The following is a 23,466-nucleotide window of genomic DNA, read 5'->3' on the forward strand; positions in this document are numbered from 1 at the left end:
GCTTTGCTGCAACACAAGCGGACAGCTCCACCTACTGGCTATTTTAATAAATGCACTGCTTCTCAATGCTTTTCAATAGCAGTCACCTGACTGGAAAAAAAGGTTGTTATTCTAAAACGGTGTAAATTGAACCGTTGTAAAACGAGGGCCACCTGTATTAGATTAAGACACTCGCATTTTATCATCAAGCATTTTTAAGCTTCCACTTCCTATCCATATATCAGGAGCAGCAATGCACTACTTGGAGCTAGCTGCAAAAAAAGAAAAACACTTTGACTTCTGACTTCAGCTCAGCGTTTAAGCTGCCACCCTCAGAGCTCTGTGAGTCCGATTGACTACTGGCCATGCTGCAAACACACTGCTGTCACACTCACTGACTACACATGCAGTCACGAGCCGATTGAGGAGACTACACGTGCAGTCAGGAGCCAATGTGCCGCCAAAGGGAATAGTTTCATTTCCCGGTGAGCTGCACCAATTGGTTAAGATGATCTGTGACCCACTAGGTATCAATCACATGTCAACCACATGATATGCATAGCAGGCAGGCCAAAAGTCGGTAACCAAAAAAAATTGTAATTAAAAAAAAAATTAGTGCTGAAGCAGGGACACACCTACACACTGCTGCCGACACACTAATGTGTCACGACACACAGTTTGGAAAGCACTGATCTACACTATAAAACACATTTGTAACGCGTCCTTAGCCGTTGTCAGTTGCGCACGCAGCGGTGGGCGTGGCCGGGCGGAAGTAGGTGTGACGGGTCCGTGACGTGGTCGGGCGTGAGCACAGACGATGCACATACAGCGGCGGGGACGTGACAGGGGGCGGCCGGGGCGTGTCTGGACGGGAGCGCAGGTAGGACAGCTGCAATAAAGAAAATGGCCCGTGTACACGGGCTTCACCACTAGTGTATATATATATATATAAGAAGATTGTTGGAGACAATGTTAAATGTGAGTACCAGTAGTAGTATTGTTAACACCCAAAATTCTAGGTACAATAGGCATACAGTACATATAATATCCCAATGCTATATATGGACAAACCCATTTACAAGCAACAAAGTCCAATAAGATCTGTGTAGTTCAACCAAGGATAGGTGAAGACAAATGTTGTTTTGATCTGATGGTAGAGTAATGCTGCACTCTCCTCACATGTGGATGTCAAAGAATCTGGAAGATGAAAGAAACAAGAGAGGCGCCTGTGTGTACCAGTAGATAACCAAATAATAATTTTCAAAGAGCCCTAATCAGGGTACTCACATTTGCAAAGACCACTCAGAAGTGCTATTGGAAACAGGCTGGATGTTTGACAGCAACTGATTGCAGAAACAAAATGACATCAAATCTGGAGAAGATAAGACAAAACAAGGTGTCTGTGTGTACCAGTAATAAACCAAAAAGATATCAGTGTAGATTCTCATTCAGTATACAAACATTTGTGAAGAGAACTCAGATAGTGCTATGAGGCACAAGCTGGATATTTAGCAGCACCCGTGTTCCTGTGTTACCATCATATATTAAGCTGGTTTGCTGCTAAATATCCAGCTTGTGCCTAATAGCACTGTCTGAGTGCTCTTCACAAATGTGAGTATACTGAATGAGAATCTACACTGATATCTTTTTGGTTTATTACTGGTACACACAGACACCTTGTTTTGTCTTATCTTCTCCAGATTTGATGTCATTTTGTTTCTGCAATCAGTTGCTGTCAAACATCCAGCCTGTTTCCAATAGCACTGTCTGAGTGCTCTTTGCAAATGTGAGTACTCTGATTAGGGCTCTTTGAAAATTATCATTTGGTTATCTACTGGTACACACAGGTGCCTCTCTTGTTTCTTTCATCTACCAGATTCTGTATATATAAGAAGTACTGACTGACTGATCAACGCCCAGCTCAAACCGTTTAACCTAGGATAGTGAAATTTGGAAGGTATGTTGTTTTTTATGACGTAGGCACACAATAAGGAAGGATTTTTGGAAATTACGTCCCTAAAAGAGTGAAAAGGGGGGGGGGTGAATTTTTTATGAGGATACCTATATCTCAAAAACTGAAGATGTTACAGACGTGAAAATTGGTATTTTGATTCTCCTTTAAAAATAAAGAAATACTGTATGTGTTTTATTCATTTCCCAAAAATACACTTAAGGAGGGGGGGGGGGGAAGGGGGGGCTGATTTATAAGGATACCTATATCTCAAAAACCAAAGATGTTACAGACGTGAAAATTAGTATTTTGATTCTCCTTTAATAAATAAAGAAACATGTGTTTTTCCATTTCCAGAAAATCCATTTGGGGTGAAAAGGAGAGTGCTTATTTATGAGGATCCCTATATCTCAAAACCCAAAGCTGTTACAGACTTGACAATTGGTATTTAGAGTCTCGTGTCTACAGATGTGAAAATTGCTATTTCAATTCTCCTTTAAAAATAAAGAAACACTTGTTTCTTCTGTTATGTGTGATCAGTCCACGGGTCATCATTACTTCTGGGATATAACTCCTCCCCAACAGGAAATGCAAGAGGATTCACCCAGCAGAGCTGCATATAGCTCCTCCCCTCTACGTCAGTCCCAGTCATTCTCTTGCACCCAACGACTAGATAGGATGTGTGAGAGGACTATGGTGATTATACTTAGTTTTTATGACTTCAATCAAAAGTTTGTTATTTTACAATAGCACCGGAGCGTGTTATTACTTCTCTGGCAGAGTTTGAGGAAGAATCTACCAGAGTTTTTTTTACTATGATTTTAACCGGAGTAGTTAAGATCATATTGCTGTTCTCGGCCATCTGAGGGAGGTAAAAGCTTCAGATCAGGGGACAGCGGGCAGATGAATCTGCATTGAGGTATGTAGCAGTTTTTATTTTCTGAATGGAATTGATGAGAAAATCCTGCCATACCGTTATAATGACATGTATGTATACACTTCAGTATTCTGGGGATGGTATTTCACCGGAACTACTCTGTTAAAAGTCACTAATCCTTTTAATAAGTATTTATCATGTTAAACGTTTTTGCTGGAATGTAGAATCGTTTACATTTCTGAGGTACTGAGTGAATAAATATTTGGGCATTATTTTCCACTTGGCAGTTGTTTGGTTTTAATTGTGACAGTTTCGTTTCTCTTCACTGCTGTGTGTGAGAGGGAGGGGCCGTTTTTGGCGCTCTTTGCTACGCATCAAAAAATTCCAGTCAGTTACTCTTATATTTCCTGCATGATCCGGTTCATCTCTGACAGATCTCAGGGGTCTTCAAACTTCTTTGGAGGGAGGTAGATTCTCTCAGCAGAGCTGTGAGAATTTTATATTGACTGTGAATAAAAACGTTGCTCTGTAATTTTTATGTCAAATTTAATTATTGTTATTTTTCTAATGGGAACAAACCTTTGCTAAAAGTTGTGTTGTTTTAAAGTTTGATGCTATAACTGTTTTTCAGTTCATTATTTCAACTGTCATTTAATCGTTTAGTACCTCTTTGAGGCACAGTACGTTTTTGCTAAAAAAGATTATAACCAAGTTGCAAGTTTATTGCTAGTGTGTTAAACATGTCTGACTCAGAGGAAGATATCTGTGTCATTTGTTCCAATGCCAAGGTGGAGCCCAATAGAAATTTATGTACTAACTGTATTGATGCTACTTTAAATAAAAGTCAATCTGTACAATTTGAACAAATTTCACCAAACAGCGAGGGGAGAGTTATGCCGACTAACTCGCCTCACGCGGCAGTACCTGCATCTCCCGCCCGGGAGGTGCGTGATATTATGGCGCCTAGTACATCTGGGCGGCCATTACAGATAACATTACAAGATATGGCTACTGTTATGACTGAAGTTTTGTCTAAATTACCAGAACTAAGAGGCAAGCGTGATCACTCTGGGGTGAGAACAGAGTGCGCTGACAATACTAGGGCCATGTCTGATACTGCGTCACAGCTTGCAGAGCATGAGGACGGAGAGCTTCATTCTGTAGGTGACGGTTCTGATCCAAACAGATTGGATTCAGATATTTCAAATTTTAAATTTAAATTGGAGAACCTCCGTGTATTACTAGGGGAGGTCTTAGCAGCTCTCAATGATTGTAACACCGTTGCAATACCAGAGAAACTGTGTAGGCTGGATAAATACTTTGCGGTACCGGCGAGTACTGACGTTTTTCCTATACCTAAGAGACTAACTGAAATTGTTACTAAGGAGTGGGATAGACCCGGTGTGCCGTTCTCACCCCCTCCAATATTTAGAAAGATGTTTTCAATAGACACCACCACTCGGGACTTATGGCAAACGGTCCCTAAGGTGGAGGGAGCAGTTTCTACTTTAGCTAAGCGTACCACTATCCCGGTGGAGGATAGCTGTGCTTTTTCAGATCCAATGGATAAAAAATTAGAGGGTTACCTTAAGAAAATGTTTGTTCAACAAGGTTTTATATTGCAACCCCTTGCATGTATCGCGCCGATTACGGCTGCGGCAGCATTTTGGATTGAGTCTCTGGAAGAGAACCTTAGTTCATCTACGCTAGACGACATTACGGACAGGCTTAGAGTCCTTAAACTAGCTAATTCATTTCGGAGGCCGTAGTACATTTAACCAAACTTACGGCTAAGAACTCAGGATTCGCCATACAGGCACGTAGGGCGCTGTGGCTAAAATCCTGGTCAGCTGATGTTACTTCTAAGTCCAAATTACTTAATATACCTTTCAAGGGGCAGTCTTTATTTGGGCCCGGTTTGAAAGAAATTATCGCTGACATTACAGGAGGTAAGGGCCACGCCCTACCTCAAGACAAAGCCAAAGCTAAGGCTAGACAGTCTAATTTTCGTCCCTTTCGGAATTTCAAAACAGGAGCAGCATCAACCTCCACTGCACCAAAACAGGAGGGAGCTGTTGCTCGTTACAGGCAAGGCTGGAAGCCTAACCAGTCCTGGAACAAGAGCAAGCAGGCCAGGAAACCTGCTGCTGCCCCAAAGACAGCATGAACCGAGAGCCCCCGATCCGGGACCGGATCTAGTGGGGGGCAGACTTTCTCTCTTCGCCCAGGCCTGGGCAAGAGATGTTCAGGATCCCTGGGCGCTAGAGATCATATCTCAGGGATACCTTCTAGACTTCAAATTATCTCCCCCAAGAGGGAGATTTCATCTGTCAAGGTTGTCAACAAACCAGATAAAGAAAGAAGCGTTTCTACGCTGTGTACAAGATCTGTTATTAATGGGAGTGATCCATCCGGTTCCGCGGTCGGAACAAGGACAAGGGTTCTACTCAAACCTGTTTGTGGTTCCCAAAAAAGAGGGAACTTTCAGGCCAATCTTAGATTTAAAGATTCTAAACAAATTCCTAAGAGTTCCATCGTTCAAAATGGAAACTATTCGGACAATCTTACCCATGATCCAAAAGGGTCAGTACATGACCACAGTGGATTTAAAAGATGCTTACCTTCACATACCGATTCACAAAGATCATCACCGGTATCTAAGGTTTGCCTTCTTAGACAGGCACTACCAGTTTGTAGCTCTTCCATTCGGATTGGCTACGGCTCCAAGAATCTTCACAAAGGTTCTGGGTGCCCTTCTGGCGGTACTAAGACCGCGAGGGATTTCGGTAGCTCCGTACCTAGACGACATTCTAATACAAGCTTCAAGCTTTCAAACTGCCAAGTCTCATACAGAGTTAGTTCTGGCATTTCTAAGGTCGCATGGATGGAAAGTGAACGAAAAGAAGAGTTCTCTTTTTCCTCTCACAAGAGTTCCATTCTTGGGGACTCTTATAGATTCTGTAGAAATGAAGATTTACCTGACAGAAGACAGGTTAACAAAGCTTCAAAATGCATGCCGTGTCCTTCATTCCATTCAACACCCGTCAGTAGCTCAATGCATGGAGGTGATCGGCTTAATGGTAGCGGCAATGGACATAGTACCTTTTGCACGCCTACACCTCAGACCGCTGCAATTGTGCATGCTAAGTCAGTGGAATGGGGATTACTCAGATTTGTCCCCTACTCTGAATCTGAATCAAGAGACCAGAAATTCTCTTCTATGGTGGCTTTATCGGCCACACCTGTCCAGGGGGATGCCATTCAGCAGGCCAGACTGGACAATTGTAACAACAGACGCCAGCCTACTAGGTTGGGGCGCTGTCTGGAATTCTCTGAAGGCTCAGGGACTATGGAATCAGGAGGAGAGTCTCCTTCCAATAAACATCCTGGAATTGAGAGCAGTTCTCAATGCCCTTCTGGCTTGGCCCCAATTAACAACTCGGGGGTTCATCAGGTTTCAGTCGGACAACATCACGACTGTAGCTTACATCAACCATCAGGGAGGGACAAGAAGCTCCCTAGCAATGATGGAAGTATCAAAGATAATTCGCTGGGCAGAGTCTCACTCTTGCCACCTGTCAGCAATCCACATCCCGGGAGTGGAGAACTGGGAGGCGGATTTCTTGAGTCGCCAGACTTTTCATCCGGGGGAGTGGGAACTTCATCCGGAGGTCTTTGCCCAAATACTTCGACGTTGGGGCAAACCAGAGATAGATCTCATGGCGTCTCGCCAGAACGCCAAACTTCCTCTCTACGGGTCCAGATCCAGGGATCCGGGAGCGGTTCTGATAGATGCTTTGACAGCACCTTGGAACTTCGGGATGGCTTATGTGTTTCCACCCTTCCCGCTGCTTCCTCGATTGATTGCCAAAATCAAACAGGAGAGAGCATCAGTGATTCTAATAGCGCCTGCATGGCCACGCAGGACTTGGTATGCAGATCTAGTGGACATGTCATCCTGTCCGCCTTGGTCTCTACCTCTAAGACAGGACCTTCTGATACAGGGTCCATTCAAACATCAAAATCTAACTTCTCTGAAGCTGACTGCTTGGAAATTGAACGCTTGATTTTATCAAAACGTGGTTTTTCTGAGTCGGTTATTGATACCCTGATACAGGCTAGGAAGCCTGTTACCAGAAGGATTTACCATAAAATATGGCGTAAATACCTATACTGGTGCGAATCCAAAGGTTACTCCTGGAGTAAGGTTAGGATCGCTAGGATATTGTCCTTTCTACAAGAAGGTTTAGAAAAGGGTTTATCAGCTAGTTCATTAAAGGGACAGATTTCAGCTCTGTCCATCTTGTTACACAGGCGTCTGTCAGAAAATCCAGACGTCCAGGCCTTTTGTCAGGCTTTAGCTAGGATCAAGCCTGTGTTTAAAGCTGTTGCTCCGCCATGGAGTTTAAACTTAGTTCTTAACGTTTTACAGGGTGTTCCGTTTGAACCCCTTCATTCCATTGATATAAAATTGTTATCTTGGAAAGTTCTGTTTTTAATGGCTATTTCCTCGGCTCGAAGAGTCTCTGAGTTATCAGCCTTACATTGTGATTCTCCTTATCTGATTTTTCACTCAGACAAGGTAGTTCTGCGTACTAAACCTGGGTTCTTACCTAAGGTAGTCACTAACAGGAATATCAATCAAGAGATTGTTGTTCCATCCTTGTGTCCAAATCCTTCTTCAAAGAAGGAACGTCTTCTACACAATCTGGATGTAGTTCGTGCCCTCAAGTTCTACTTGCAGGCAACTAAAGATTTTCGCCAAACTTCTTCCCTGTTTGTCGTTTATTCTGGACAGAGGAGAGGTCAAAAAGCTTCTGCTACCTCTCTCTCTTTTTGGCTTCGTAGCATAATACGTTTAGCCTATGAGACTGCTGGACAGCAGCCTCCTGAAAGAATTACAGCTCACTCCACTAGAGCTGTGGCTTCCACTTGGGCCTTTAAGAATGAGGCCTCTGTTGAACAGATTTGCAAGGCTGCAACTTGGTCTTCGCTTCATACTTTTTCCAAATTTTACAAATTTGACACTTTTGCTTCTTCGGAGGCTATTTTTGGGAGAAAGGTTCTTCAGGCAGTGGTTCCTTCTGTATAATGAGCCTGCCTATCCCTCCCGTCATCCGTGTACTTTTGCTTTGGTATTGGTATCCCAGAAGTAATGATGACCCGTGGACTGATCACACATAACAGAAGAAAACATAATTTATGCTTACCTGATAAATTCCTTTCTTCTGTTGTGTGATCAGTCCACGGCCCGCCCTGTTTTAAGGCAGGTAAATATCTTTTAAATTATACTCCAGTCACCACTTCACCCTTGGTTACTCCTTTCTCGTTGATTCTTGGTCGAATGACTGGGACTGACGTAGAGGGGAGGAGCTATATGCAGCTCTGCTGGGTGAATCCTCTTGCATTTCCTGTTGGGGAGGAGTTATATCCCAGAAGTAATGATGACCCGTGGACTGATCACACAACAGAAGAAAGGAATTTATCAGGTAAGCATAAATTATGTTTTTACCATTTCCACTTAAGGGGGGTGAAAAAGGGAGGGGTTATTTATGAGGCTCCCTTTATCTGAAAAAAACGAAGATGGTATAATTATAATTTAAAATCATCATTATAAAGTAAGTTTACATGTCAAATTTCTTGCTCCTTACGTCAGGAGTTCTCAAGATATGGATATCACTAATAATACTATTTTCACATCTGACAGTTGAGTAATAATATATTATTACAATTTAATATTAAAGTAATTTGAATAATAATAACATATTTTTGAAGTGCCGGATGGCTGATTGGTGCCCAAGTATGAGAAACACAGAGAATTAACAAAAACTCACAAACTTCATGTCAGAGTGTGCAACACGAATGGGTACACACGTCATTGTGAGTGGTTGTGTTTCTTTCTAATGACACAATGAGTCCACGGAACATCATTAATTACTGCTGGGCAGGAGTGATATTCCCAACAGTAATTAATGATGATCCGTGGACTCATCGTGTCAAGAAAGAGAAAAATGTATCAGGTAAGCAAACATTTTGTTTTTTCACTATATTTTACAAATCACAAAATCTACACGAGCGAAACCGCGGGCAACAGCTAGTCTTATATAAAAGCGTTTGAAGTATATATAATTTATACTACATATATTTACTTCAAACACTTATTTATAGCCTTTCAGGTGCGGTAGTGTAGATACACATTTAGGTGTGTATTTCTTTTCAATTGTTTGCTGATGCTTAGCTCTGAAATAGGGGCAAGTGTTTTTCACTACTAATGGGTTTGAATGATACACTGTGCTTCACTTTGAATTTTATGCTAGTGGCACTGGGCAAGGAGACAATGGGGTAGATTTGCATAAATAAAGAGAGAAGTGCTCAAACTGGGAACAAACAATAGCATAATAGCTTGTTCTATGGCTAGTTACCACCCTAGAAGCAGCCACTTTTTGCTCAACATGTGCCTTTCACAGAGAAGAACTTTCCTGTAGCATATCAGTCTGATCCTGACTTCACAGTACAGTCCAGCCCCGAAATACCAGGCAATCCCTCTCTGAACAAGAGAAACAGCAAAACCCCAGACGTACGTTTCGGCCTATTGTGGGCCTCGTCAGTGAGGTACAGCCATATCCCTCTAGGCACACTGAGCAACGGGTCCACGTCTGGATTCCCGCATCACACTTAGGGAGACTTCTCCAAATGTCATAATTTGCATAAATAAAAAGAGAGAAGCGCTCAAACTGGGAACGAATAATAGCATAATAGCCCCAGGGTCATTATTTTATTATTATACTTTATTTAAGAAGCGCCAACATATTCCGCAGCGCTGTCCATTATACAATACATGCAGAAAGAGAAGAGCTCCTCTGTGTGAGACCTAGTGAGCTAAAAGACTGCACCCAAGCGCTGGCCTTATGAACAAGGACAGAGGTTTTTCCAGCTTTTCTCACAGTTGAGTTATCTTCTTTTTTTGTCTGAACCTTAGACGAGCATTGTTCTTATATTCTGCCCTCAGGATACTATCTGTGTTCATAGCTGCATATTTACCATTTATTTTTCATATGTTCAAAATTTTAACAATCCCCTGTACATTGAGGGCTCCATTTAACAATGTTTGAACAGGTATGATTAAATACAGCAAATCATGTCCGCTGGTCATCGCTGCGGGCAAATAGTATATGGTATCTGCATTTAACATTGCACACGCATTTCACAGAAATGGTTGTGCAATGCCGTCCCCCGCTCACTGGCGGCCAATCACACTACAACTATAACCAGTCTTCTGTTTCTGTGTGTGCGCGCATATGCTACAACTATAACCAGTCTTCTGTTTCTGTGTGTGCGCGCATATGCTACAACTATAACCAGTCTTCTGTTTCTGTGTGTGTGCACAAATGCTACAACTATAACCAGTCTTCTGTTTCTGTGTTTGCGCACAAATGCTACAACTATAACCAGTCTTCTGTTTCTGTGTGTGCGCACAAATGCTACAGCTATAACCAGTCTTCTGTTTGTGTGTGTGCACAAATGCTACAGCTATAACCAGTCTTCTGTTTGTGTGTGTGTGCACAAATGCTACAGCTATAACCAGTCTTCTGTTTCTGTGTGTGTGCACAAATGCTACAGCTATAACCAGTCTTCTGTTTCTGTGTGTGTGCACAAATGCTACAGCTATAACCAGTCTTCTGTTTCTGTGTGTGTGCACAAATGCTACAGCTATAACCAGTCTTCTGTTTCTGTGTGTGTGCACAAATGCTACAACTATAACCAGCCTTCTGTTTCTGTGTGTGCGCACAAATGCTACAGCTTTAACCAGTCTTCTGTTTGTGTGTGTGCACAAATGCTACAGCTATAACCAGTCTTCTGTTTCTGTGTGTGTGCATGTATGCTACAACTATAACCAGTCTTCTGTTTCTGTGTGTGTGCACAAATGCTACAGCTATAACCAGCCTTCTGTTGCTGTGTGTGCGCACAAATGCTACAGCTATAACCAGTCTTCTGTTTCTGTGTGTGCACAAATGCTACAGCTATAGCCAGTCTTCTGTTTCTGTGTGTGTGCACAAATGCTACAGCTATAACCAGCCTTCTGTTGCTGTGTGTGCGCACAAATGCTACAGCTATAACCAGTCTTCTGTTTCTGTGTGTGCACAAATGCTACAGCTATAGCCAGTCTTCTGTTTCTGTGTGTGCACAAATGATACAGCTATAACCAGCCTTCTGTTTCTGTGTGTGTGCACAAATGGTACAACTATAACCAGTCTTCTCTTTCTGTGTGCACAAATGTTACAACAATAACCAGTCTTCGGTTTCTGTGTGTGCACATATGCTACAGCTATAACCGGTCTTCTGTTTCTTTGTGTGTGCACATATGCTACAACTTTAACCAGTCTTCTGTTTCTGTGTGTGTTTACACATATGCTACAACTATAACCAGTCTTCTGTTTGTGTGTGCACATATGCTACAACTTTAACCAGCCTTCTGTTTCTGTGTGTGTGTGTGTATATATGCTACAACTATAACCAGTCTTCTGTTTCTGTTTGTGTGCTCATTTGCTACAACTATAACCAGCCTTCTGTTTCTGTGTGTGTGTATATATGCTACAACTATAAACAGTCTTCTGTTTCTGTGTGTGTGCTCATTTGCTATGTAATGCTTGTGGGATACTCCTCTATCAGACCGAACTCGGACAGTAGTCTTGTTATCGAGCCAGAAAAATAGGGAATATCCCAGAGCAGAGAAAGTTAGCAAGATGAGGGAAGCTGCACTCACCACAGGCAGGATAGTCTTCAGCGGCAATGGTAGAGCAGTCCAAGGTAAACCACTAGAATGGTCAGGCAGGCAGGGTTTGGCAATGGTAAAGCAGTCCAAGGGCAAACCACTAGAATGGTCAGGCAGGCAGGGTTTGGCAACAGAGAGGCAATCCAGAATAATAGGGGTTAATAGGTGGAGTAGTCAGACAAGCAGAGTTCAGCAGCAGTAAATCAATCCAGCAATTTAGGGGTTAACAAGCAGAGTAGTCAGACAGGCAGGGTTCAAACACAATAAAGCAATATAACAGAAACAATCTATCACACCCAGGAGCAAACAGAGTAACACCTATACTTGGGCAGTAATAGATCATTAATGTGGACTTACATAGGTGTTGGATTCGCTCCACAGTAATCCGGACCCGCATGGACAGAGGAGCGTGCGGCGATGACGTCAGCACCGCACGCATCCGGACCCGACACAGCCCCTGACAACGAGCAGGGAACGAGACGCCGCGTGCCTAACAACGGCTAGAGCAGCGTGGCGTGACATGCTACAGCTATAACCAGTCTTCTGTTTCTGTGTGTGTGCACATATACTACAGCTATAACCAGTCTTCTGTTTCTGTGTGTGTGCATGTATGCTACAGATATAACCAGCCTTCTGTTTCTGTGTGTGTGTATATGCTACAGCTATAGCCAGTCTTCTGTTTCTGTGTGTGTGTATATGCTACAGCTATAGACAGTCTTCTGTTTCTGTGTGTGTGTATATGCTACAGCTATAGCCAGTCTTCTGTTTCTGTGTGTGTGTATATGCTACAGCTATAGCCAGTCTTCTGTTTCTGTGTGTGTGCACGCGTATGCTACAGCTATAACCAGTCTTCTGTTTCTGTGTGTGTGCACATATGCTACAGCAAGTCTTCTGTTTCTGTGTGTGTGCGCGCATATGCTACAACTATAACCAGTCTTCTGTTTCTGTGTGTGCGCACAAATGCTACAACTATAACCAGTTTTCTGTGTGTGTGCACAAATGCTACAACTATAACCAGTCTTCTGTGTGTGTGCACAAATGCTACAGCTATAACCAGGCTTCTGTTTCTGTGTGTGCGCACAAATGCTACAACTATAACCAGTCTTCTGTGTGTGTGCACAAATGCTACAGCTATAACCAGTCTTCTGTTTCTGTGTGTGTGCGCATGTATGCTACAGCTATAACCAGTCTTCTGTTTCTGTGTGTGTGCACATATACTACAGCTATAACCAGTCTTCTGTTTCTGTGTGTGTGCATGTATGCTACAGATATAACCAGCCTTCTGTTTCTGTGTGTGTGTATATGCTACAGCTATAGCCAGTCTTCTGTTTCTGTGTGTGTGTATATGCTACAGCTATAGACAGTCTTCTGTTTCTGTGTGTGTGTATATGCTACAGCTATAGCCAGTCTTCTGTTTCTGTGTGTGTGTATATGCTACAGCTATAGCCAGTCTTCTGTTTCTGTGTGTGTGCGCGCATATGCTACAGCTATAACCAGTCTTCTGTTTCTGTGTGTGTGCACATATGCTACAGCTATAGCAAGTCTTCTGTTTCTGTGTGTGTGCGCGCATATGCTACAACTATAACCAGTCTTCTGTTTCTGTGTGTGCGCACAAATGCTACAACTATAACCAGTCTTCTGTGTGTGTGCACAAATGCTACAGCTATAGCCAGGCTTCTGTTTGTGTGCACAAATGCTACAACTATAACCAGTCTTCTGTGTGTGTGCACAAATGCTACAGCTATAACCAGTCTTCTGTTTCTGTGTGTGTGCACACAAATGCTACAACTATAACCAGTCTTCTGTTTCTGTGTGTTTGCACAAATGCTACAGCTATAACCAGTCTTCTGTTTATGTGTGTGTGCACAAATGCTACAACTATAACCAGTCTTCTGTGTGTGTGCACAAATGCTACAACTATAACCAGTCTTCTGTGTGTGTGCACAAATGCTACAACTATAACCAGTCTTCTGTGTGTGTGCACAAATGCTACAGCTATAACCAGTCTTCTGTTTCTGTGTGTGTGCACACAAATGCTACAACTATAACCAGTCTTCTGTGTGTGTGCACAAATGCTACAGCTATAACCAGTCTTCTGTTTATGTGTGTGTGCACAAATGCTACAACTATAACCAGTCTTCTGTGTGTGTGCACAAATGCTACAGCTATAGCCAGGCTTCTGTTTGTGTGTGTGTGCACAAATGCTACAACTATAACCAGTCTTCTGTTTCTGTGTGTGCACAAATGCTACAACTATAACCAGCTTTCTGTTGCTGTGTGTGTGTGCACAAATGCTACAGCTATAACCAGTCTTCTGTTTCTGTGTGTGTGCGCACAAATGCTACAACTATAACCAGTCTTCTGTGTGTGTGCACAAATGCTACAGCTATAGCCAGGCTGCTGTGTGTGTGCACAAATGATACAGCTATAACCAGTCTTCTGTTTCTGCGTGTGTGCGCACAAATGCTACAACTGTAACCAGTCTTCTGTATGTGTGCACAAATGCTACAGCTATAGCCAGGCTTCTGTTTCTGTGTGTGTGCACAAATGCTACAGCTATAGCCAGGCTTCTGTTTGTGTGTGTGTGCACAAATGCTACAACTATAACCAGTCTTCTGTGTGTGCGCACAAATGCTACAACTATAACCAGTCTTCTGTGTGTGCGCACAAATGCTACAACTATAACCAGTCTTCTGTGTGTGCGCACAAATGCTACAACTATAACCAGTCTTCTGTGTGTGTGCACAAATGCTACAACTATAACCAGTCTTCTGTGTGTGCGCACAAATGCTACAACTATAACCAGTCTTCTGTGTGTGCGCACAAATGCTACAACTATAACCAGTCTTCTGTGTGTGCGCACAAATGCTACAACTATAACCAGTCTTCTGTGTGTGCGCACAAATGCTACAACTATAACCAGTCTTCTGTATGTGTGCACAAATGCTACAACTATAACCAGTCTTCGGTTTGTGTGTGTGCACAAATGCTACAACTATAACCAGTCTTCTGTGTGTGCGCACAAATGCTACAACTATAACCAGTCTTCTGTATGTGTGCACAAATGCTACAACTATAACCAGTCTTCGGTTTGTGTGTGTGCACAAATGCTACAACTATAACCAGTCTTCTGTGTGTGCGCACAAATGCTACAACTATAACCAGTCTTCTGTATGTGTGCACAAATGCTACAACTATAACCAGTCTTCGGTTTGTGTGTGTGCACAAATGCTACAACTATAACCAGTCTTCGGTTTGTGTGTGTGCACAAATGCTACAACTATAACCAGTCTTCTGTTTCTGTGTGTGTGCACAAATGCTACAACTATAACCAGTCTTCTGTTTCTGTGTGTGTGCACAAATGCTACAACTATAACCAGCCTTCTGTTTCTGTGTGTGCGCACAAATGCTACAGCTTTAACCAGTCTTCTGTTTGTGTGTGTGCACAAATGCTAGAGCTATAACCAGTCTTCTGTTTGTGTGTGTGCACAAATGCTAGAGCTATAACCAGTCTTCTGTTTGTGTGTGTGCACAAATGCTAGAGCTATAACCAGTCTTCTGTTTCTCTGTGTGTAAGCGCATATGCTACAGCGATATCCAGTCTTCTGTTTACCACTCTATTTTTGACATTGTTGGGTTTCTTATGGTGCATTTTGTCTGTTTTGTATCTATACATGTTGTGAAAGAATCAGACAGACACAACAAAAGCCCCCTGACAAGAAACGACAAAATGTCACAACACTAATCACCCAGACAAAAGTCACTGTGAAAAGTGCTTGGCCCAGACTTAATTAATTTCTTCACTTGTCTCTTCTGGGGGATGTAACATAGATTCTGAACCTTTTGAGAAAGCGTACACAGTTAGTTGGTGATTTCAGCTTCGCAAAGTTGTGGTGAGATGACCCCGAATAAAGGCCAAAGCGAATAACGTGCACTTTGTTTTTGGTAGTTTTAGCCTTTAGTACTGATGTCTTGGTGTCACGACTTTTCCACAAAGTATTTATATGTAAGTAAACGTTGTATATTCCTTTCAGTGCTATATTCACAGGCATACAACCATCTATAAAAAAAAAATCTTTACCAACATAAACATATGGTTTGTAAATTATATTTAACTTCATTTAGAACAATATGTAATTAACACAGGCTTGATTACATTGCATATTTCTAAGGACAATACAACATTTGTAATATAAAGGTAAAAAAATTAAACAAATTAAGTCAATTCCATTGGAATATTCAGTGTTAACCACAAATTGCTTATACTTTTATTTACTTGTGTAACACAGCTATCTACTATATATCGAGGTAAGGAAATAGTTCTCTACAGCACTTCATCATTTGATATATTTATCTAAAACGGCTAGGCAAACGTGTAAAACTTTTTAAAGAGCCAAGAGTGTGTATATGTGTGTGCATTATATAAATATATATATATATATATATATATATATATATATATCTTTACAAAACTTTATAAATATTTTTTTTTATCAAAACTGTTAGCTTACAATTCTCACTGATTTTCCATATCTGTAATAAAATGTTCTCAGTACACAATTTCAGTACACAGTAGTCTTAATAAATAGCTGTAAAATCACCAGAAACAGAATTTGAGACTTGTTAGGAGCCTGAATCACAAAGATATTCTGTCAGCGTATTTAAAGCAATTAATCAGTATGCACAAGGTATAATCTGCGCCATAGAGATGCTAATTCTGAGACAATTCGGAAACTCATGTTCTACATTTACTGTGCACATGGTATGAGAGCTAAGCAGTCACAGCGTGAGATGTTAAATTAAATGGATTTTATTTTTTTTATGTGTGTGTCCAATCTCAACAACCAGAGGCTTTATTTAGTCTTGAATATATCCTGATTATGTGTTTAGATTTTCCTCTTTACAGAAAGACAACACATTTATTTTAATCCATATACAGAAATCAAATAAAGCAACAATATCCATATTTTTATTCAAATATTCTTTTAAGCTAAATCTAAATAATAATTATGTTTCTGTACCCTGTTTGAAATAATGTTAATTTAAAAGGCAAACTTTCTCCTTTAATATTGAAAAAAAAAAAAAAAAAAAATCAGAGACCTTTGGAAATAGTAGGGAACATTCTTTCACTGTTTTGAATATGTGGACAAACAGGGGATCTGTTTCTACCTAATGAACTAGGCTAACATTTTACTGAAAGCCAGAGACAGCCAAAATTGTGATTACAACTCCACAGTTTTACTAGTAGCCTCAATGTATTTAATAATACTAAATTCACAGGGTAAGTTTTATTTCATAACAAATATACATTTAAATCTGTTTACCAGTAAAACAGCAATAAAAAAAAATGTTTACCAATAAAAAAAACAAAAAACAAAGTTACAGATTTTAATACTTAATTTTAATTTAAATATCTGTATTAGTTTGAAAGCACTAAAAAGTATATTGGATACTTATCAAATACATATTGTATGATAGATCACTTCTAAGAAGTAAGTAAGCAATCTGATACAGATCAAATAAATATTTGCACAATATATCACTTATATAAAGTTATATAACAATGTAAACAGTTTAAATAATATCTGATACATATCAAATACATATTTGTATAATAAATCATTTGTAAGAAGTAATAACGCAATTGATACATGTTGTATAATTGCTAATCAACATAATTAAGTCTAACATATAATGTAGCCCCCTCCAGCAAGAATAAAACTCACCTATTTCAGCCTCACATATCTGTTTTTGGGGATGAGTTGGTGCACAGCTACACGCTTCAACCAGATCTCGTATATGAGTTATAAAAAGTACAAATATCAGTGTAAGTGATAGTAAATACATGCTGCCTTACAACATGCACTTCAGAAAAAAAAAGTAAATTATATTCTTCCACACCACAGATTTTAAGCTGCTAAGTTATTAGCTGTCTTCTCTATTTTGTTGTTGATGAGTTTCTTTCATTAAAAAAAATAAATAAATAATATGTAGAAGGTTAGGAAAATCCCTCTAATGTTCAGTTGGAGTACAGGCTTATGCAAACTGACTTCTAAATTCAGTAACATAAACCCTCTTTATTTATGGACAGGGAAGACATAGCCCCTCCCTCTCAGGAAAATACAACAGCGACCATTGGATAAAATTGAGCATGACATTTTTATTGCAAAAGATCAATCAACATCTATGATTTTTTTTTTTAAACTTTATTTGCATAAAATCTTTTGTCAATGAACAGGTCATGTTTTATTTTTTACTTTTACTGTTAAAACTGCTGTATATTTTTGTTTACAGCCTATTCTTGTTAAAAAATGTAATTCAATATTTGAAAATACCAATTCTTAACAAAACAAAATGCATAATTTTAGCTAAAAATTATTTTTGTCCTATCTTCAAGACACCTAAAAAATGAAAAGGATAGTACTTCAACTAAAAAAAAATGCTTAAAAATAACAAGCTTTTTTATATATATATTTAGGTCAAAATATACAGTTATAGATTTTTCTTACATGATTTAGATAGAACCTGCAATTTTAAACAACTTTCTTGTTTCCTTTTCTTTTAACATTTTCTTTGTTCTCTTGGTATCTTTTTTTGAAAAGCAGGGACAAAAGCTCATGAGCGCGCATGTGCCTGGAAAACTATTGGCAGCAATTTTCCAAGAATGTTCGCCATTTGCAAGACCACTAGATGGCAGCACTTTTTACTGCTGTGTAGTTCTCTAGATACCTACCTACCTAGGTATCTCTTCAACAAAGAATACCATAGGAACAAAGCAAATTTGATAAAATAAGTAAATTGGAAACTTTTTTAAAACTGTATGTTTTAGTTTCATATACATCCAATGAAGTTTTTCCCACAAACCTTTAAATATCAGAAAAAAATGTATGTATTTGAATTTATTGAAAGGTTGCATTAAAAACATTTTTAAATACACATTACACTTTATTATCACTCTTATCTCACGTCAGCCTGATTGGTCATGTTGCTTGTTACAAATTCTGAAAATGTATTCAATAGCTTAATTTAGATTTATGAAAGAAAAATAGTATTTCACAGTTAAACAACAAAGCATTATGGGAAACTCTGGTCATAGCTAAAGATAAATTACTAAACATATTTGGCACTTAGATCATAAAGGCTTTGGATCCCTTTTGGAAAAACACATGGAAAACCATTCCTGTATATTTTGCTAAAAAGTCAGAACATTTTATTCTTGTGTGCATGACACATAAAAAAAAGTGAAATGGTTTTGAATTAATGCACAACAACATATCTTAGTGAAGCTGATTTTACAGAGCTTGCTTTAATAAAAAGTCTCCATTCAGCCAGATGCCGCTGACTGTTTGACTTTGTGTGATTAAAATAGGCTCATTGTGCTTATATTAGCCCCTGAAAACAAATTTAGAAACACTGTAAAGGACTTAAGTTATGTTTTTACAAATAAAAATAGCTATTGGTTCAAAATGAGGGACCTAGACATTTCCAATAATATGTTAAAAGTGACATTCTAGTGTAAACATTCATTAGAGTACAGGTAGCCCTCAGTTTACGCCGGGGTTAGGTTCCAGAAGGAATGGTTGTAAATCGAAACCGTTGTAAATTGAAAACCCAGTTTATAATGTAAGTCAATGGGAAGTGAGGGAGTTAGGTTCCAGGCCCCTCTCAAAATTGGCATAAGTAATACCTAATAGATTATTTTTAAAGCTTTGAAATGAAGACTTTAAATGTTAAACATCATTATAAACCTAATACAATAATCACACAACGCAGAATATATAATTAAACTAAGTTAAATGAACAAAAACATTTGCTAAACAGCATTATAAACCTAATAAAATAATTACACAACACAGACTTCACTTGCATTTTTCTGCAAACAGTTCTTTCTATGCATTCCAATCTGGACTGATTTATAGACAGGAAGATCTTGTTCCTTTAAAATCTGCTCGATAGCTCAGGTCTGGTTAAACGGATTAATTTCAGCTTGCTTGGCTTTGCTGCAACACAAGCGGACAGCTCCACCTACTGGCTATTTTAATCAATGCACTGCTTCTCAATGCTTTTCAATAGCAGTCACATGACTGAAAAAAAGTTTGTTATTCTGAAACTGTGCAAATTGAACCGTTGTAAACCGAGGGCCACCTGTATCCAATTTTGAACTATTAATTCTCCAACTCTGTGTTAAAGGGACATTCCGGTCAAAATTGAAATGCACATAGATGAATTACATCTTTGAATAGAAACATATTTGCAATATACATGTATTAGCAAAAATGCTTCTAGTACCAAAGTTATCACTGTTTTAGTATTAACATTTTTCTATGCACGTGCATATGAAGCATAGCTAGATATTCTCAGTGCACCAGAATTTTAAATACTGCAGCTGCTAAGAGCACCAGAGGGGCTTGTATCATGTCAGCAATTAACAAATTGAGTCATTGCCAGGTGGTACAAACACCGTAGGCTCTCCGAGCAAGTGCTGTCTTTAAACTGCTGGTGCACGGTGCATACCTACATACACTTTTAAAACAGCTATAGCTTTTATTAGAAGCATTTTTGCTAACACAGGTGTATTACAAAAATGCTTCTATTCAAAACTGAAATGAATCCATGTGAATTCCAAATTTGGCTGGAATATCCCTTTAAGCTCCTGAAAAGTGGTTTAAACATATAGTTTAAAGGGATACTAAAGCCATTTTTTTCCCTTCATGATTCAGATAGAGCATGCAATTTTAAGCAACTTTCTAATTTGCTCCTATTATCAATTTTTCTTCTTTCTCTTGCTATCTTAATTTAAAAAGCAGGAATGTAAAGTTTAGAAGCCGGCACATTTTAAGTTCAGTAGCCTGGATAGCGCTTGCTTATTGGTGGCTACATTTAGCCACCAATAAGCAAGCGTAACTCAGTTTCTGATCCAAAAATGGTCTGGCTCCTAAACTTTACATTAGTTCATTTAGTATCCCTTTAAGTCCAACTCAGGAGACGCAGGAAACAGCTAGTGAGCCAGTTGGCAGTGGCAGTCACACAACTAGTAGGAAGACTTATACACATTTATTAGTACAATATATTCAAAAACTGTTAAATATACTTCTCCAAGGAAATATATAATCTATATCCATACTGCATTTCTCTTTCAACCATAACATTTACCGCTTTGGACCAGTTTTTTAAATGTCAACTATCAATGTGTATACAGTTATTTGCATCTATTGGTTTGAAGTAGATTTTACTGTAAAGTTCCATTTTCCAAAAAAAAAAATTCCAAGTCTAAAAATGTAATCTTTTCTTTGCTTATGTCAAAGGTACATTTCTAATTTCTATCATTATTATTTAGCACTTTGAAAAATCATTCAAAATCTTCCCAATTACTTTTTTTAAATTAATAAAACATCATCTACATAATGTTTGAAGACAACCAAATTTGCCCCAAATTTAGTTCTTTTCAAAAAGTCCTTTTCTCATGCCCTATCACCAAGTTGGCATAACTTGGGGAAAAATTGGTGCCCATGGCTGTTCTGCAAATTTGTTTGTAGAAGTTGCCTTTAAAGTGGAAGTAATTATGGGTTAAAATGAATTCTATAGCATCAAGTAAAAAAAAAATGTGTTCAATTTTCAAATCTATATCCTTTTCCAAAAATTCTTCTTCTGAATCTAAACTAACATTATGTTTTATACAGGTATATAATGATGTAACATCACATGTAGCAATAGGAAAATCATCTTCTTGTTTTAAATTTTTGATCATTTTTTAATACATCTATATGAATCTAGTTTGACATTATATTGTTGTAAATATGTATCTGTATATTTTGACAAATTGGCTGTAATTGAATCTATTCCCAAAATAATCGCGCATACAGGGGGATCTGTTAAGGACTTATGGAGTTTGAGAAGGATATAAATAGGGGAATTTTTAATGAACTCTGGGTAAAGCAATGAATCTATTCCAGAAATGATCGGGCTCCAGGGGGTTCTGTTAAGGAGGACTTATAGATTTTGGGAAGGATATAAAAATGGGGAATTTTTGCGGAACTCTGTGAAAAGCACAATTGGGCTAAAAGAGACTGCTCCTATATGGTAACTCGCCATAGAACAAGCTACGGATCTGTTGTTCTCTCTTTGTATGCATTTGTATTATAACCCTGGGGAGGTCTCCCTAAGGGTAATGGGGGAAACCAGAAGTGAACTCCTTGCCCAATGTGCTTAGAGGAATATGGTTGTACCTTACAGATGAGGCCCACGGAAGGCCGAAATGATTGTCTAGGGTTGCTATGTTCTTTGTTCAGAGGAGAAATGTCTGGTATTTCAGAGCTGGACTGTCCTTACTAGGCGGGATTAAATTGATATACTTCAGGAAAGTTATCCTCTGTGAAAAGCACAATTGGGCTACAGGAAGCTGCTCCTAGGGATTACTTGCCATAGAGCAAGCTACTGTTGTTCGGTCCTGGTAAAGTGCTTCTCTCTCTGTATGCATTTGGATTATGACCTTGGGGAGGTATCCCTAAGGGTAACGGGGAAAACCAGACTTGGCCTCCTTGCCCAATGTGCTTAGAGGAATATGGCTGCACCTCACTGACTGATCTGTTGTTCGTTCCCGGTAGAGCACTCTCTCTGTATGCATTTGTATTTTTGGGGAATCTGAGAGTAGAAACCTATATTCATTCTTATTTATAACCCCTGATTCCTTGACTTTAGATAGTAGTAATTTAGGTTCTAGCTTGTAAATACTTGTTTTCTCTTGTTAAGTGTATCCAGTCCACGGATCATCCATTACTTGTGGGATATTCTCCTTCCCAACAGGAAGTTGCAAGAGGATCACCCACAGCAGAGCTGCTATATAGCTCCTCCCCTCACTGCCATATCCAGTCATTCTCTAGCAACTCTCAACTAAGATGGAGGTCGTAAGAGGACTGTGGTGTTTTATACTTAGTTTATTTCTTCAATCAAAAGTTTGTTATTTTTAAATGGTACCGGAGTGTACTGTTTATCTCAGGCAGTATTTAGAAGAAGAATCTGCCTGCGTTTTCTATGATCTTAGCAGAAGTAACTAAGATCCTTTGCTGTTCTCACATATTCTGAGGAGTGAGGTAACTTCAGAGGGGGAATAGCGTGCAGGTTTTCCTGCAATAAGGTATGTGCAGTTAATATTTTTCTAGGGATGGAATTTGCTAGAAAATGCTGCTGATACCGAAGTAATGTAAGTAAAGCCTTAAATGCAGTGATAGCGACTGGTATCAGGCTTATTAATAGAGATACATACTCTTATAAAAGTGTATTTTAAAACGTTTGCTGGCATGTTTAATCGTTTTTTACATATGTTTGGTGATAAAACTTATTGGGGCCTAGTTTTTTCCACATGGCTGGCTTGAATTTTGCCTAGAAACAGTTCCCTGAGGCTTCCCACTGTTGTAATATGAGTGGGAGGGGCCTATTTTAGCGTTTTTTTGCACAGCAAAAATTACAGACACAGACATCCAGCTTCTTCCTGCATGATCCAGGACTTCTCTGAAGGGCTCAAAAGGCTTCAAAAGTCGTATTGAGGGAGGTAAAAAGCCACAGTAGAGCTGTGGCAGTTGTGACTGTTTAAAAAACGTTTTTGTCATTTGTTATTCTGTTTTTGGTATTAAGGGGTTAATCATCCATTTGCAAGTGGGTGCAATGCTATGCTAACTTATTACATACACTGTAAAAATTTCGTTAGTGTAACTGCATTTTTTCACTGTTATTTCAAAATTTGGGAAAATTTGTGTTTCTTAAAGGCGCAGTAACGTTTTTTTATATTGCTTGTAAACTTGTTTTAAAGTGTTTTCCAAGCTTGCTAGTCTCATTGCTAGTCTGTTTAAACATGTCTGACACAGAGGAACCTACTTGTTCATTATGTTT

The 23,466-nt window shown here is 39.3% G+C and overlaps 2 protein-coding genes across 2 annotated transcripts in view; one reads left to right on the top strand and one right to left on the bottom strand.

Annotated features, from left to right (window-relative positions):
* TIMP4 (TIMP metallopeptidase inhibitor 4) overlaps positions 1-17,609 on the bottom strand; it is a 121,117-nt gene extending 103,508 nt beyond the window's left edge. Inside the window, exon 1 of the mRNA XM_053721096.1 lies at positions 17,307-17,609. Within this exon, the coding sequence (XP_053577071.1) occupies positions 17,307-17,427 (121 nt within the window). The 5' untranslated portion in view covers positions 17,428-17,609. The remainder of the gene's footprint in view (positions 1-17,306) is intronic.
* Positions 1-23,466, top strand: part of SYN2 (synapsin II) — a 759,797-nt gene that overhangs the window by 567,332 nt on the left and 168,999 nt on the right. The gene's annotated exons all lie outside the window — the stretch shown is intronic.

Source organism: Bombina bombina, chromosome 7, assembly GCF_027579735.1.
Source record: "Bombina bombina isolate aBomBom1 chromosome 7, aBomBom1.pri, whole genome shotgun sequence".
NCBI lineage: Eukaryota > Metazoa > Chordata > Amphibia > Anura > Bombinatoridae > Bombina > Bombina bombina.